The 16,557-nt window shown below is 43.2% G+C and overlaps 1 protein-coding gene across 7 annotated transcripts in view; it reads right to left on the bottom strand.

Annotated features, from left to right (window-relative positions):
• FNDC3A (fibronectin type III domain containing 3A) overlaps positions 1–16,557 on the bottom strand; it is a 209,313-nt gene that overhangs the window by 55,848 nt on the left and 136,908 nt on the right. For all 7 annotated transcript variants that reach the window (XM_075919050.1, XM_075919052.1, XM_075919051.1 and 4 more), the window contains 5 exons: positions 15,212–15,369; positions 13,356–13,415; positions 8,733–8,871; positions 3,264–3,317; positions 1,266–1,390 (listed from right to left, as the gene is read on the bottom strand). In XM_075919050.1, the coding sequence (XP_075775165.1) occupies positions 1,266–1,390; positions 3,264–3,317; positions 8,733–8,871; positions 13,356–13,415; positions 15,212–15,369 (536 nt within the window). The remainder of the gene's footprint in view (positions 1–1,265; positions 1,391–3,263; positions 3,318–8,732; positions 8,872–13,355; positions 13,416–15,211; positions 15,370–16,557) is intronic.

Here is a 16,557-nt window from a genome sequence, read left to right as displayed (position 1 = left end):
GTTGTCTCCCTGCTCTCACCCAGTATATTGTTACTAATCAACTAAGCAGAAAAAACATGAAAACTGAAGCTACATCAGGGAGGCCTCTTCTGAGTCCTCATAGGAGGAACACCACAAATTGGTCAGGGCCTATTTAAACCCAAAGAGCGGTACAGAAAGTTGTCCACACAACTGTGCTTTACCTGGCTGTTATATCAGATCCTGGCTTCTTGCCTGACTCCTGGTTCCTGCTTCCCTAATGGGCTCTTGGTTTCTGTCTTATTAGTGATTCTTGCCTCTTGTCTCCAAATCTGGCTCCAACCCTTGGCTTGATCATCCACCCCAATTCCTGCTTCAACCAGATTACCCAGCCATCTACATCCCGGCACCAAGAAAAGGGTAGAAAACAGACTTGGTTGGCCACTCACAAATGCCAAAATACCAAGCATTCATCCAGTGAGTTGTTTTTAACTAACGGGTATGTTAAAATTAAATGTCAATAAAAAAAAAACAACCAGTTCTTAATTATTTTTTACTCTTGGTAGGACCAATTCAAAGCACACTGAAATTAGTGGAAAGTGTCCCATTGACTCAAGTGGACAATGGATTAGGTCTTAGCAATGTATTCCAATTTTCTACTAGCTATTTCTCTCTGCTTCCTTTTTGTACTTTTCTTATTTAGCAACTGTTTTTTGTGCTGTATTTCATATGTGGTTGAAATTAGGAATGGTTAATAATTTAAACACACATAGGAGTTGTTTTTATATTTCTATGAAATATGTGATTAAAAAATGCTTAGAGTGTAGTTAGTTTTACAAAGATATACCACCATACAGAGTAATGACCTCCATCAGAAAATGTGAATTACGTGCCCAGATATTCACAAATGGACCTGAAGACGTTTGTTCATTTTTATTTTATTCTTCAAGATTATCGTAGCTGTTTAGGTGTAATGCTATTAAAATGACTTAAAAACAAAAAATCTCTATTTTAAATTGCTGAAAATAAAGCTTATTAAATAACAGGAGCAATATACTGTATGAAGCTCTAAGAGGGTTAAGAAAACTTAAAAAATAAGTCATCCTGTAGCACAAATATAACAAATATATTCTCTCCCTCCCTCTCCACTTCTTCAGCATTCATAGCTCTTGTGTCTTAGTGTATAGCACATGGGCATAGAAATGATATTTAATTACAGCAGCATTCTACTGTATGTTGTTCCTACATACACACACGTGGATGTATACACATTACATTGTTTACGTATATAACATGATGATACCCACCTCATACCCATGTCATTTTTGGCTGCCAATCTAAAAGTGTACCCCATTGCTGGTGAAAGTTTGGTAATTCTATACTGCTTCTGTTGGCCATAGTAACACTGACAAAACTCTCCATTTCCTTTTCCCTAAAAGAAATAATTAAAACTCATTATTTACATTTCAGAGGGGTAATTTCTGTTATAGGAAAAACTTAAAAACAACAAATAGTCTAGTAGCACCTTAAAGACTAACAAAGCATGTAGATGGGATCATGAGCTTTAGTGGGCACAACTCACTTCATGATGTCCTGTCATCTGAAGGAGTGGGTTGTGCCCATGAAAGCGCACGATCCCATCTACATGTTTTGTTAGTCTTTAAGGTGCTACTAGACTATTTGTTGTTTTTAAGGTTTTTTTATTATATACACTGTTAATCAGGCTTATCTATTGTTTAAATGTAAATGAACATTTATCCTATTAAACTCAAAATAATCCACAGATGACCAAAGAAGTAAGTGTTATATCATATTTTTTTAATTCTGAATTCAAAATGCTTTTCTTTCAGTCCTCAGCTCCACAGGACTGATGAGGAGGCTGTGTATATTCTGCCCCACAGCCCACCTAACTCTTTCCATGATAAGCCCTTTAGTATCTAGAGGGCGGAGCCAGGAGATGTTTCTGTGGGGACAGCTAAACCATCCTTACACAATGGAGATTTTCACATGGACATGACTCTTAGCACATAGATCTTGGAAGGAAGAACTGGGCCACCGGAAAGGAAAAAGCCACCTTAAACAGTGACTCGGGCTGTGTCTACACTGGCATGAATTTCCGGAAATGCTTAAAACGGAATACTATTCCGTTTTCAGTTTTTCCGGAAAAGGAGTGTCTACATTGGCAGGCTGCTTTTCTGGAAAAGCCCTTTTTCCGGAAAAGCGTCTGTGGCCAATGTAGACGCACTTTTCCGGAAAAGAGCCCCGATCGCCATTTTCGCGATCGGGGCTTTTTTTCCAGAAAAGACTACTGGGCTGTCTACACTGGCCCTTTTCCGCAACAGTGTTCCAGAATAAGGACTTATGCCCGAGCGGGAGCAGAACAGTTTTTCCGGAATAGCGGCTGATTTTGTACAGTAGAGCATCGTTGCTTTTCCGGAAATTCAAGGGCCAGTGTAGATAGCTCGCAGCTTATTCCGGAAAAGCGGCTGATTTTCTGGAATAAGTGGCCCAGTGTAGACACAGCCTGGGTGTCTGGCTGGTGAGTCTTGCCCACATGCTCAGGGTTTAGCTGATCGCCATATTTGGAGTCGGGAAGGAATTTTCCTCCAAGGTAGATTGGCATAGGCCCTGGAGGTTTTTCGCCTTCCTCTGTAGCATGGGGTACAGATCACAGCTGGAGGATTCTCTGCATCTTGGGGTCTTCAAAGTATTTGAAGGCTTCAATATCTGAGATATAGGTGAGAGGATTATTCTAGGAGGGGGTGGGTGAGATTCTGTGGCCTGCACTGTGTAGGGGATCAGACTAGATAGATGATCATAATGGTCCCTTCTGACCTTAAAGTCTATGAGTCAATGTAAATTTTAAAAACCATTAGATTACACTGCCATTTTCTATTCTATGAATTGTGACCTATATCTTTGCCTGAAAGATATAGGTCACAATTAAGGATATGATCTGGTCACAGAGTCTGTAATTTTAACAGACTTCTATTCATGACTCTGCTTGTACCCTGCAGCGGCCAGTGGGGCTCCAGCTGTCAACCTCTCCCCCTCCTTCACCGCACAATTGACAGGGATCCAGTTGTCAGTGTCTCCCTGCCTCCTGCCTCCCTCCCCGCTCCGTGTGAGGCCTTAGGTACAGCCTGATGTTGTAGAGCTCTCGTTTCTGTGATCTATGCATTCAGTCAGTGTATTTTAATAACAATTTCCTTGCCAAAATCTTAACTTTTGTCATAATTTTCTTCTGAAAATATGTTCCTATTCATACAAAACTATTTAAAAAATATATAAAGATATCTACTTACTTCATCCCATTCTAAAAGATAATTGTGGATTTTGGAACCATTGTCACAAGACGCCTGCAACAAAGGAAAAGAATAAAATTAGGACTCTGTAGGAGGAGGACAAGATTACTTTGGGAAAACGATAAAGGGCTACAGATATTCATTTATAGGTCACCTGGTCCAATTAATTCAAAGTGAGAGGTGACCAACTGTTCCCTGATGCTGGCTGTTTGAGATTTCCCTCAAATCTCCTTTTTTTGACTACATGCATTTTAAAACAATATTCTGACAACACTGTCAAATATCATGTTACAGCAATTTTTTGAGAAGCTATAGGGTTAGATAGGTATATAAAGAATTATATTAGCTTATCTTAAGGAAAATACATTCATTTTGCAGTTTAAATGAAGTAACAGATTTTTAGCAGCCATAGGAAAGCCTTGAAGAAAACATTAACTGGAAAGGTCAGTTGTAAAAAAATGCTGAGCTCAAAATGTGGCTAATAATAGATGAGAAGCCTTTAATTATTACAGTTGGTTCCAACAGCCAACGAAAAGTTGTTTTGTGATATGATTTAGAATGACATCTAATGCAGCAATCATATCTTGAAGAAAGAGATCCACTCAAACTTTTATTTACAGGGTTAAGGGTCAAATCCAAACTAGCCAAAACCTGTTTTTTAAGGAAACAGTCAACATGACAACACTTATGCTGTATAAAACAATCAGGTTTGCTAGGTTATTTAATCAGATCTACCTAAAAAATGCCAGAGTAAATCAGGATCACAGAATCATAGAAGGTTACAGTTGGAAGAGACCTCAGAAGGTCATCTAGTCCAATCCCTTACTCAAAGCAGGGCCAACCCTAAATAAGTCATCCCAGCCAGGGTTGTGTCAAACTAGGCCTTAAAAACCTCTAAGGATGGAGATTCCACCACCTTCCTAGGCAACCCATTCCAGTATTTTACCACCCTCCTTATACCCAACCTAGACCTTCCATACTGTAACCTGACACCATTGCTCCTTGTTCTATCATCTTCCTCTTTGGAACCCCCGTTTCAGGTAGTTGAAGGCTGATGTGAAATCTCCACTCATTCTTCTCTTCTGCAGCTGAAATAAGTCTAGCCCCTGACAAGTCACATTTTCCAGTCCCCTAATAGTTTTTGCTGCCTTCCACTAAACTTTCTCCAATTTGTTCACATCCTTTCTATAGTAGGGGGCCCAAAACTGGACACAATACTCCAGATGTAGCCTCACCAGTGCTGAATAGAGGGGAATAATCACTGTGCTCAATCTGCTGGCAATGTTCCTACTAAGGAGTAGAGCAGCTGTCTCTGACCAGTCAATTGCGACTGACTGATCATGGAGGCTCTGACAGTCCATCTCCATCTCAGTCCCTTATGATCCCCTCTCCTCCCCTAGTTTTCCAATAGGAGACTCAGCTGAACTCAAAGAACAGGCTACATGCTCCAGGCTGATTTGCTGGATGCCTCCAGGCTGATTTGCTGGATGCCTTCTCAGCCGGAATTGTTGTCTTTACTTTGAAAGGTGCTTAAAGGCACATGGAGGGGTTGAGCAGATCATGGGCTGGGCTCACTGCTTTGACTTGCAACTAGGTTCCCTCCTCTGATGATGAAGAGGAGTGGGCAGAAAAATGCCTTTCATACACCTCCTAACGTGGATTAGGGTGTATTTTTTCCAACAGCCAACCAGAAGAGTCTACATGGGGGGGGAGGTGAGGAAATCCTCTGCAGCCCCCCAGTCCTTGCAGGTTCACCAGCTGCAGTAGTGGGTGGGGATGGGAATCCTTTGCAGCTCTCCAGCCCTGTCTGTAAGGGAGGGAATCCCCAGCAGCTCAACAGTCACTGCAAGGCTGGGAGAGGGGAGAAGGGGACCAACAGTTGCCAATCTAAGGAAGCCCCAGCTTGAGAACCTCCTTCATTAAACAAGTCCCACACAGGTTTCTCCACACACGTCAGGCCTATATCAACCTCATTCCCAAAGAGCAGCTGGAGCATAACAGAGGCTGCAAAGGGTTAACAGCAGCAACCTTGGTAACTGCCACAGCATGAAATGAAAGACTCCTGTCTCCTGAAATACCATGAATGGAGCAGAGCCTGTTTCCGGCACAGAGCCTGGTGCTCTCAGCTGGGCAGGGGGATGAAGTGATTGCCTGCTCTGTGAATTCAATATGGTATTTGATGTCAAGTCATAACTGAAATAACTGCACAAATCATACTGCTAATTTGGGATGCTGCCTGAGTCCTTTTGGGTAACGTAAATGCTGGGGAAGGCGGGGGGGGGGGGGGGGACTAGCAGGGATAAGGCTGCACTAACCACAGACGGGAGAGGGAAAGTGCCTCTGCCACCCTGAAGAAAACTAGCCATTCCCTGGGGAATTCAGCATGGAGAGCATGGGACTGAGATGGTTATTATATGGATAGCTATGTGCGTATGTTTGTACCATGGTGAGCTGTCTGTGAGATCGTCACAACCTGTGTTTTTATCAGCATATATCAAAAAAATAAGCTAATCTTCTCAAACTGCATATTTGCCTCTCTTCCACTCCCAGGACATGCCTATCCCTGTTCCACATGATCCCCGCTTTCCTTCCACTCCCAGTACTTACCTCACCTGCTCTTCATCATCTTCTTCCTCTTCCCTAAGAGGTTGGCTCCCCATCTAACACTTCCCAAAATCCATCTCCCTTTGGCTGACTCTCCTTCTCCATCTATTCTCCCCTCTTCCCAGTCAAAGCTTCAGCAGAGCCAGTTTTCCAATGGAATTGATTTGGGCTTCTTTAACATTTGGTGCATGCTGGGAAGATGGTGCATGCTGGGGTTTCTTTTTCCTGCAGTGGGGGTGGGTGGGCGACAGGCACAATGTACTCTGAACCTCCCCACAGCATGACAAACCGGGAACCCCTCCTGTCTCCTTTCATGGAGCCCCAGGAGAGAAAAGTAGTCTAGTGATCACAAAGCTGTGTCAGACCTGTTCACATTTCTCCAGCAGAGAGAAAGGCCACAGTAATGACCATGCAGAAAGAGTAAGGGCCTAGACAACCAGGTCTCAGCTGAGCTCCTTTGGGTGCTAGAAGACATACTGATCTCATAGAGAACTTTGTCATTTGCTAGAAGTGTCTTCTCCACCTGCCCCATTACCTTCAGATTACTTCTGTTCCCCTTCCCCATGCTTTAAGCTTCTCTGACTCCGGCTGCCTCTCACCCACTTCTCCCTCAGTTTTTGCTACTCCTCACGTTCCCCCTCCTCTCTTTGGACCCCTTTAATTTTCGCCCTTCCTGCTTCTGCTGCCTCTATCCATGCCTGATCACCCTTTTGCTGTTGTATCCTCCCACTCTTTGTAGTTCCTGCCATCAATTTGCCTCCTCCTGTTGCTACCACCTCTTGCCGCTGCCTCCTCCCCTCTTGACTACTTGGTGATCTCGTTCAGGAAGCTGGCTTGGTGATCAGGGGGCTAAACTGGGATATGATAGAGAGCTGGTTCAGCTGCTGTGACAAGTGGTGGCTCTTGCTAGCAAGAAGGTATTTTTACAAGTATGGTTCTCATAGCCTCAGGAGGAGAGGCAAGGCTTCTAGCATGGATTGCCCCTGTGCATTCAACAGGGAGTTCGAGGACGATTATAACCAATCGGCTAACCACCTGCTAAGGGGAGTGGGTGCTGTTGCCTGTGAACCTTGAGAAAGTGTACAGTTGGAGTTAGGCAATAGCCCAGACCACACATTACAGGGATTGTGGTCAAGTGAACTCCACCAGGCCCTTTGGCGCATCCACTCATACAGGCTTTTCCTTTGGGCCTCCAGCCTGGGAGACAGCTATCCTGCATGCTAGTGGGCACTGAGAGGGGAAATGCAAAGTCCTGCTTCCCACAAGCATTCAGGTGTTTTCTCCTTGGCCTGGTTGCTTGCTTAGCACCCCATACTCCCACCTCCAACCCCACACTCTGACCAACCTGAAGTCATAAAAAGGTTGTAGATCACTGGATTAGGGAGCTACCCTGGGTCTGATCTTTTTGTGAATAGTCTCATCAAATGCTTATGAATATTTGTTACTGTGGCAATTGCTTATTATGTAGGCATTTTAGACATTTTTAGAGCAACAAATGCCATTTGGCCTTTAGATTTAATAAAGGAATTTATAATTGAATTTCTGTTGTGTTTATTAATATAGAGTATTAAGTTGAACCTTTCTAATCTAGAACTCTCTCATTCAGAATGATTTCAGTTAGCCGAATGTCCATTTTTCATGGGTGTGACCAAGTCTCCTGCGGTCCCGATAAAGTTTGTTTGCAGCCACCAGTCCTAGTTCTCCATGTTCTGTGCTATTTTTAGCTCTAATTTACCTCTAAATGTCCTCTAACAACACAGTAAGCAGTGGAAATGTTGGTAATGCTGCTAGACAATATTGACCTCTCGTGTTCCAGAAAACTCTTTTGTTTGGAATTGGTCAGTTCCCAAGTGTTCTGGATTAGAGAAGTTCAACCTGTAGTAATAATTCCAACAAGAGCCGAACTACAGTTACAAAGAATTTCTTAGCATGATGGCTGACGATCTTGCCTATAATTTTTTTCACCACATAACAAAAGTAAAATGATCACTATACATTATGACAGCCTTAATTTGCTCTTTTTTTGATATTTGATATTTTGAGTCCTAAAAAATGAGCAAAGTCCATAGGACAGGAACTCTTTTTCACAAACTGACTTACTGCCTACAAAAATAAGTTATACAACTCTTTTTCTGTGAAAACAAAGAATCAACATAAACTAAATTAAACAAACAGAAGTCTTTGTAAAATACATTTTGTAACAAATTGATTTGACAAATATACTGTACAGATACTGAAGTTCAGACAGAAATGGTTACGAGTCTTAAGACTGTTTTAATAAACAAATATACTGTACATCAACAAGTTATTTTAAAAATAGTTCATGTTGTTGATTTTGAAATAATCTGCAAATGACGAGACAAGTTCTTATTTAAAAGCTGAAACTTAAACTTCACTTTTTACTTTAGCTAGATGTTCATTAAAATGATCAGCGGTGATTTAGTTAGCTATGCTGGCACTTAGGTATCAGAGTGTGAACTAGTCAACTGAGACGACCAGAGCAGTTTACATTTCTGTAAGCTATTGGTTTAGAATGTTTACAGTCTCACAAAAATAACAGTTTATACTTGAGTTGATGTTTAAGGTTCTTATGTCTTTTTTAAAAAAAACACAAAAGCTTACCTACGAAGCATTCATCTGATAACAAATAATTTACAATGTAAATAGTTGCTGATGATCGTGAAAAGACGAAAAACCCACAACACAAAAAATTAATACAGAAATAACCTCTGAAAACATATTTTAGGGTTCACTCAAAACTGCACTACTTCTGAATATTATAATTCCACACTTATGGTTATATTGAGATTTGCACTTAAAGTAGGTATTACATCTCTTTCTGGGGTCATTTAAAATAAGTCTTACTTTCCATTGCAGAGTCAGAGAATTTTTGGTTCGATTAGTTATCCTTGGAGGATTTGGAGTATCAGGTTCACAACTCATTGTTGTAAAAAACTCAGCTTCTGAAGGGGTTCCCTTTATGTTGTTGCATTCAGCTTGGACTCTTGAGTAGTAAAAGAGATCATAAACATTTTGTTTCAGCATGTAAATATACAATTTCTGTACAACCTGAACAATATTTTGAGTAGACAATGTTAAAAAAAACTAACATATTCCCCCCAAGTTACAGTTCAAAGTAATAATAAAAATGCAATATACTGCTTTGGATATAAATACATAGTATCTTCCAGCAGTCAACAGTTACCCTGCCTATAGCTAACTGTGGTTTCTCACATATATCTGCTTGTAGTGTACTAGATACTAGGGATGTAATAGTGTAGCCAGTTAAACGATTTATCAGTTAACGATATCAGCTACGTGCAATCCTCCTCCTCCCCGGCTCTACATTTAAAATATTTTAGGAGCTGGCGGGCAAGCATGATGGCTCAGTCCCGACTTGCGCCAGGTCCGATAACTACCCCTAACACAGCTCTGCATTTAAAGAGCTTGAGAGGTGGTGCGTAAGCATGTTGGGCTTGGTCCTGGCTTGCATCGCATCCGACAGCTACCCATGCTGCAAGCTGCAGCAGGGGTACTGTTAGGGTATGTCTACACTACAGCACTAATTCGAACTAACTTAATTCGAATTAGTTAATTCGAACTAAGCTAATTCGAATTATTGCATCTAGACCTAAAAACTAATTCGAATTAGTGTTTTGCTAATTCGAAATAGCATATCCACATTGAGTGGACCCTGAACCGAGGTTAAGGATGGCCGGAACCAGTGCCGGCAGGGCATCAAGTTAGGACTTAAGAGCATGGGGCTGCTGCCTCAGGCTAGCGGAGGGCTGTGCTTAAAGGGACCCAACCCCCACCCCGGACAGACAGTTCTCAGGGTTCCCCGCTTGCTTGTCTACCTCGATGCGGGACAGCAAAGCAGTCCTGACTTGGAGTGCTCTGAGTGCCCTCACTCGGCACATCACAGCACTCGGCCATCAGCCTGGCTGCACTGCCATCCGGGGAGGGGGGGGGGGGTCAATCGGGGGGCTGCAGGAGAGCTTCCACCCCGAGGAGCCTGCAGAGCCACCCCAGTCCTCCTCATCGGGGGCTCATGCCCCATTCCTCTCTCACCTCCTTCCACTCCCCCCCCTGTTTTGTTAAATAGAGTTTCTATTTTTGAACACACATGTCCTTTATTTTTTACATTAGGGAGGGGTGATTAACCTCTGGGGAGACTGGGAAAAGGAGGTGGGAGGGGGAAGAGAGAGGGTGGAAGAGGGGAGGGGGAAAACGTGGGAGGAGAGAGCTGGAAGGGGGGAAGCCAGGGGAAGAAGGAAGAGGGGAAGTATAAAACTATGGTACGCCATATCTTCAGTACTGTGTACAGATGTGGTCTCCTCACCTCAAAAAAGATATTTTGGCCTTGGAAAGGGTTCAGAAAAGGGCAACTACAATGATTAGGGGTTTGGAACAGGTCCCATATGAAGAGAGGCTAAAGAGACTGGGACTTTTCAGCTTAGAAGAGAGAAGACTGAGGGGGATATGATAGAGGTCTATAAAATCATGAGTGGTGTGAAGAGGGTGAATAAAGAAAAGTTCTTCATTGGTTCCCATAATAGAAGGACTAGAGGACACCAAATGAAATGAATGGACAGCAGGTTTAAAACTAATAAGCGAAAGTTCTTCTTCACAAAGCAAACAGTCAACCTGTGGAACTCCTTGCCACAGGAGGTTGTGAAGGCTAGAACCATAAGAGAGTTTAAAGAGAAGTTAGATAAATTCATGGAGGTTGGGTCCATGGAGTGCTATTAGCCAGGGGGTAGGAACAGTGTTTCTGGCCTCTGTTTGTGGAAGACTGGAGATGGATGGCAAGAGACAAATCGCTTGGTCATTGTCCATCCCCTTCGGGGGTACTTGGTGCTGGCCACTGTCGGCAGACAGGCTACTGGGCTAGATGGACCCAGTCTGACCCAGTACGGCCATTCTTATGTTCTAAGTTCAGGGCCGGGGGTCTCACTGGACCAACTTGATTTTCATGCAAACCTGATCCTGGGTTCGCATGCGGCCTTTGGTGGCCAGGCTGGCAGCTATCCTGCCCTAGACGGCCGCATTCCTGTGCCTAGTGCGGAGGTTGTGGACGTTGGAGGCCTCCCCCCAAACCTTGATGAGGTCCACGATCTCCACACTAGACCAGGCGGGCGCCCGCCTCTTGAGGCCACGGGCAGGCTTCTGGGAGCCACCAGCCTGGTCCTGGGAAGAGGCGGAGGGCTGGGTGGCAGCAGGTGGCTGGCTCATGCCGTGCCAGGTGCAGGGTCTGCTGGCTGGGTGCTGAAAGGCTTGCACCTGGCACGAGCACCGTAGCCAGACCTTAAAGGGCTCTGGGGCCGGGAGGGGGGCAGACGAGTTTCCCTGGTTGTGCCCAGAATGGCCACCAGGGCAAGCTGGGAAGGGCTAGCCTCCAACTAGTTCGAATTAAGTGGCTACACAGCCCTTAATTCAAACTACTTAATTCGAACTAGGCGTTAGTCCTCGTAGAATGAGGTTTACCTAGTTTGAATTAAGCACTCCGCTAGTTCAAATTAAGTTTGAACTAGTGGTTTGCATGTATAGACGCTATGAAAGTTAATTCGAACTAACGGCTGTTAGTTCGAATTAACTGTGTAGTGTAGACATACCCTTAGACTCGGCGCGAGTAAGGACTGAGCAACGTGTTTGCACACCAGCTCTCAAACTCTTTAAATGCAGAGTAAGGATTTTAAGAGGAATGTAATTGGCTAATTATATAGTCAATACAATTTGTATCAACTACATGATTAATTGATAAGGGAAGGCACTCTGTCCTGGCTTGCTCTAGGTCCAGGAGCGAGCCCTACTACGGCTCTGCATTTTAAATGTCATAATAGCCGGGTGGCTCTTACTAGAGTTGGGACCCCCTGTGGATAATAGCTGCTGCCACCAAGCAACTCCTGCCCGTAGAAACGGACAGGGGCTGCTCTGCGGGATGTGGAGGAGACTCTGCTCATGGTGAGCCTGGGCTGGCTGTGAGCTGAAGCTGCTTCATGGCAGCCTGCCCTGACATCTCACCCTGCGCTGATGCCTCTGATAGAGGCAGCAGCATGAGGCGGGCAGGTGGCATCACAAAGACGGTGCTAGGGGGAACTGGCTTTTAAGCTGACTCCCCTTAGCACCGTCTCCTGCTTCCTCTCCTGTTTGCTGCCTCTGATATTGAGGCAGCAAGGGGCAGGGTGGGGAAATGCGAATAGTTGACTACTCGGCTAATTGCTTACATCCCGAATGCACAGCTGCTTATTTGTTAATTGTGTACCTGACAAACATTTGTCAGCTACACGAGTACCAGATTACATGCTTCCTAATGTTCCTACTGGATACCACTATGAGATAACTATGGGTAAAGGTAGATTTTTAACAGTGACCAATGTATATAAAAAAAATGATCTAAAGGTAAAAGAGTACAAAAATATTGAAATTTATCAACCTCCATATTTTTGTTTCAGATAATAGTACATTGCAGTAAATTACAACACTGCTAAAAGCCAATATTTAAAAAAAAAAAAAAAAGAGAGCTATTATGAGATGTATTGATGCTTAGAATATCAGATACATGAAAGAATTTAAGCAACTTCCACCAATTTTCACAATTTGTGCAAAACCAGGAAGAAAAAACATAACATATCACAACTTCAAGTTTGGTCTTTACCACTTACCTGCATTCATTAGAGAAAAACCTAAAAACCTTTGTGGCTTAAGGACTTCATGTTTCATACTTAGGCCAAAATTTTCATGCCTAGATGTTAGGCACTTGAATACATATTTATTCAACTAAATGTGTATTCTCCACAACCTTTTGTTAGTCTGAAGTCTCATTAGCATCTAACTTAGAAATGAGAGAGAGAGAGAGAGAGCGCGAGCATGGAATCTTCTTCCCCATCATTTGCTATTTCTTCCATGGGCCATGAATTGTGTAGCAGTTCTTGCGGGCCTGAAGAATTATAGTGAACTAGGGACCTTTGTAACAGTGCACAATTGGTCAGATTCTCTTGTCTATTATCACACTGAGTAAATTGCACAAAGTGGCCTTGAAATGTCCAGAAATAGCCAGTGGATTACCCCTTCTATAGGTGAACTCTCCATTGGTAGAAACTTGGCAGAAATGGCTCCATCAACCACCTGTGCCAACCCTGCCATAATAGGAAGGAAGGGATAGTTTCAGGGATGTTCTGGTGGGATGAAGTGAGAAGGAGGGAGCATGGTATAGTGGGAACCACAATTGGCTTCCAGAATCTACAAGTTTGGACCTGAGGAAGTAAGAGTTCACTACTCTTAATTTGTGAGTATGAATGTGTCAGCCCTACTTAGTTCATAAACTATAGTGATCATCAGGGAAAGAGCAGAATGTCTAATAGCAGAGACTGAAGCTCTCAAAGTCAGTTACTGTGTTCATATTGTTATACATACTAATTATAATCAAATGCAGAAGTTTACTTTACAAATTTCCATTGCATTTAATAGATATAAAAGGGTCCTTACCTTGCATGGTAATCGGTTGCTGGCCTGAGATCATTTATGGTAATACTAGTTTTTTCTCCACTGGAAAGAAGTACAATTTTATTTAAAATATTGTCTCAGAATAACAAATTAAAGATGGAAATAACCTAATCAATCCACTGCACAGTGAGGATTGCTCTGCATTATTTGCTACAGATTTGTTGCTGTAGTATATTTAGCGGTGCTTTATTAAAGATGTATCTATCTTTTGGTTTCCAGTTCTTTTGTATAAAAAAAGGTTGTCCTCCATTTTGGTTACCCTACATGTAAAATATCATTTGACTCCCATCCCTAGGTCTACACTACATGATGGGTAATCCTTTAAAATGCTAAACATATATATACACACCGTATTTTAGCGAATATAACCCACGGGTATACTCGGGTGTGGGGTATACAACTTTTTTTTACTCACCTGGTGGTGAGCGGCGCACTCCCCCGCTGCGCAGCCACCAGCCTCCAGGTGGGGGAGCACTCATCCCCCGGTTTCTGCGCAGGAGCGCTCCCCCTACCCCTTCTTGCGGCTGCGCTGGAACCAGGAGGGGTGAGTGCTCCCCCGTCCAGAGGGTGGCAAATTCCCTCTTCCCCCAACCCACAGAAGCCTCCCCTCCCCCACGCAGTTTGAAAAAAAAAAAAGTATTGTATACCCCGCGGGTTATATTCGTGCGCGGGGTATACAAGATTTTCTTTACTCAAACTGCAAAAACCGTAGGGTATATTCGGGTGCAGATTATTCTCATGAGCGGGGTTTATTCGCTAAAAGATGGTAATTTATAAACACTGATTTTCACACCTCTCTGAGGTAGATAAAACAATTACTTAAAATAGTAACTGATTTTTCAAGAGAGCTGCCACTGTATATTCACATTTGTGGAAATACCAGCACACTTGGAGTAGTTCTTATTGGGCTGAATGAGCCCCAATTACTTCATTTCATACTAATTCTCATACCACTGTACATTCAGAACGGAGGCTTTAAAAGCGCTGTGTAGCCCTAGTAACAATCCTTCCATTAAACCCATAAATCCTATGAGCAAAGAAGTTGGAAGAAGAGGGGATAGGGGCAGGTGGAGTAGAGAGGCAACACACTTGAATAACCACAATTATTATGGTACATAACTTTTTGCAATCTTTAAGGAGGACTGTATATTTCTACTATTGAGAAGCAAGCAAGAAGTGCAGCCCACAGAAGATGTCCATTAGCCTGGTTGGTCTAGATTTTAGATTACATTGTAGAGGTTCATCTACTCTCCCTTTGTTTTAGGGAAAGAAGAATCTAGGACTCTGTTGGCGAGGCTTAAGTTTTGCTTACATTATACGGTTTCCAGGATATTGTATTCTGGAAGTAATAAAAGGTATAAAAGACTGTCATGGGGTCCCAGAACCTTGGAAAAGTACCTTTGTAAAGGTAATAGCAGTAGTGCAAACTGAAGTAAGTAAATAGAACTTTAGATCTGATCTTGTATCGTTTCAGATATCTCACCTTCCACTACAGCCAACTAAACTACAGTCAGGGGAAAATGAAGGCATTATGTTCCTTAAAGCACGGGTTCTCAAATTTTGTGATACCGTGATGTCCCTCTAAGTTGCTCGTGACCCCTATGGGGGTTGGGACCCAGAGTTTGAGAAATGTGGCCTTAAAGGATCATGTCTTTAAATAGTAAATTATTGGGAAATAAAGCAGTTTCATCTGACTGATTAAAACAATTTGCCTCAAAAGTGAAGTTGTGGAAGACTTCTTATTATTTCAGCCTGTAGATAGAATGCAGTTTTTAAAATAGGTTTTTATGTACGAAGTTCAAGGCATCAGTAATCGAATAAAGATAACAAATACCTACGTATATACAGTTTTGTATTTTCCATCTTTTCCAGTGTTTGAAATCAGAACTTCATAATCATATACATCCGGCACATTCTTCTTATCAGTGTCCCCATTGATGGCACTGGATGGATGGGACCAAGCAAGTACTACCGTCCGTGCCTGAATGTCTGATATCTACAGAAACATAACATTTAAGAACGGTCATATAACTTATAACTAAATAGTATGAATAAAACAGAATAGAAAGTGTGACCGTTTCAGAATATTTGTACAATTACAACAATTCATTGGTTAGGCTACAAGTGGCATCAAACTATGCATTTGAGAATAAAAGGAATGGCACAATCACTTCCATCCTCAGACACAAAAATGTTTGCAACCAAAGAACATAGATAAGTAACCAGAGCCACCTAGTGGTAAAATACAAGTGAACAGTTTGAATACATTTATTTTTCGCTCTTGTATATAAATTCTGGGAATACCTTTTTTTTTTTTAAATTTAAAAAGTCACTTACGTGCATTATTTCTAAATGCTACTTTGAGAGCTCTTTGCACAGTGGTTCCCAACTGCCGGGCTGCGGTGGCTGTCAGAGCTCAAGCTGGCTGTTCCCAGCGACTCACCTCTGATAGCTGAGGCGCAGGTAGCAGCAGCAGGAGGCAGAGCAGGAAGCACATTCCTTCCTCTTCCATGCTTGGGAAGATACACTTCATGCTGCCTATGGATGCTCCCCCGCCTGCGTGGCCTCTTTTGCCAGTGGAGGCAGGAGGAGGCAACTCCCCAGGGCTCCACTTCCCCCTCCGCACCACACCAGCGCAGCTGCTTTTGCTAGCGGCAGCACTGGGGCTGAAGCAGCGGCAGGAGGAGTGCCTCCCTCTCTTCTCCCCACCTTGTAATGGGAGCCGGCTGGGGCTCCACGCTCTGCTCCCCCACCCATGGGGATACAAGATGCACCTGGAAAGGGAGGGGCCACAAAGGAGGACCATTCTCCATGCCCACACAGCAGTAACAATCACGCTCCATAGAGGGGGCAGCCTTGCCCTGGTGAGTGTGGGGGTGGGGAGCATGGTGGGGTCACGGGGCAAGATGGTGTTGGCATGGGCAGTAGGGGGTCAGAGGTAAAGGGTCAAAGGCCATGGGACATAGGAATGGGGTCAAAGAGTGTTAGGAACCGGGGGGAATGGGGATGGGTTATGGCTAGGTGGACTGGTAACATTTTATTTACATATTCATTTTATTTACACAATGAACAGGCAAATAAATTGTTACCAGTCCGCCAAATGTTTGTGAATTGGTTTGCCGGTCTGTGGCATAAACCACTGTCTTAGCATCACAGCTTAAGTCTACATTTATGGCTGTATGGC

This window comes from Pelodiscus sinensis, chromosome 1 (assembly GCF_049634645.1).
Source record: "Pelodiscus sinensis isolate JC-2024 chromosome 1, ASM4963464v1, whole genome shotgun sequence".
In the NCBI taxonomy this organism is placed as follows: Eukaryota; Metazoa; Chordata; order Testudines; family Trionychidae; genus Pelodiscus; species Pelodiscus sinensis.
The sequence above is the reverse complement of the archived record's forward strand: the minus strand, read 5'-3'. Positions and strand labels throughout refer to the sequence as shown.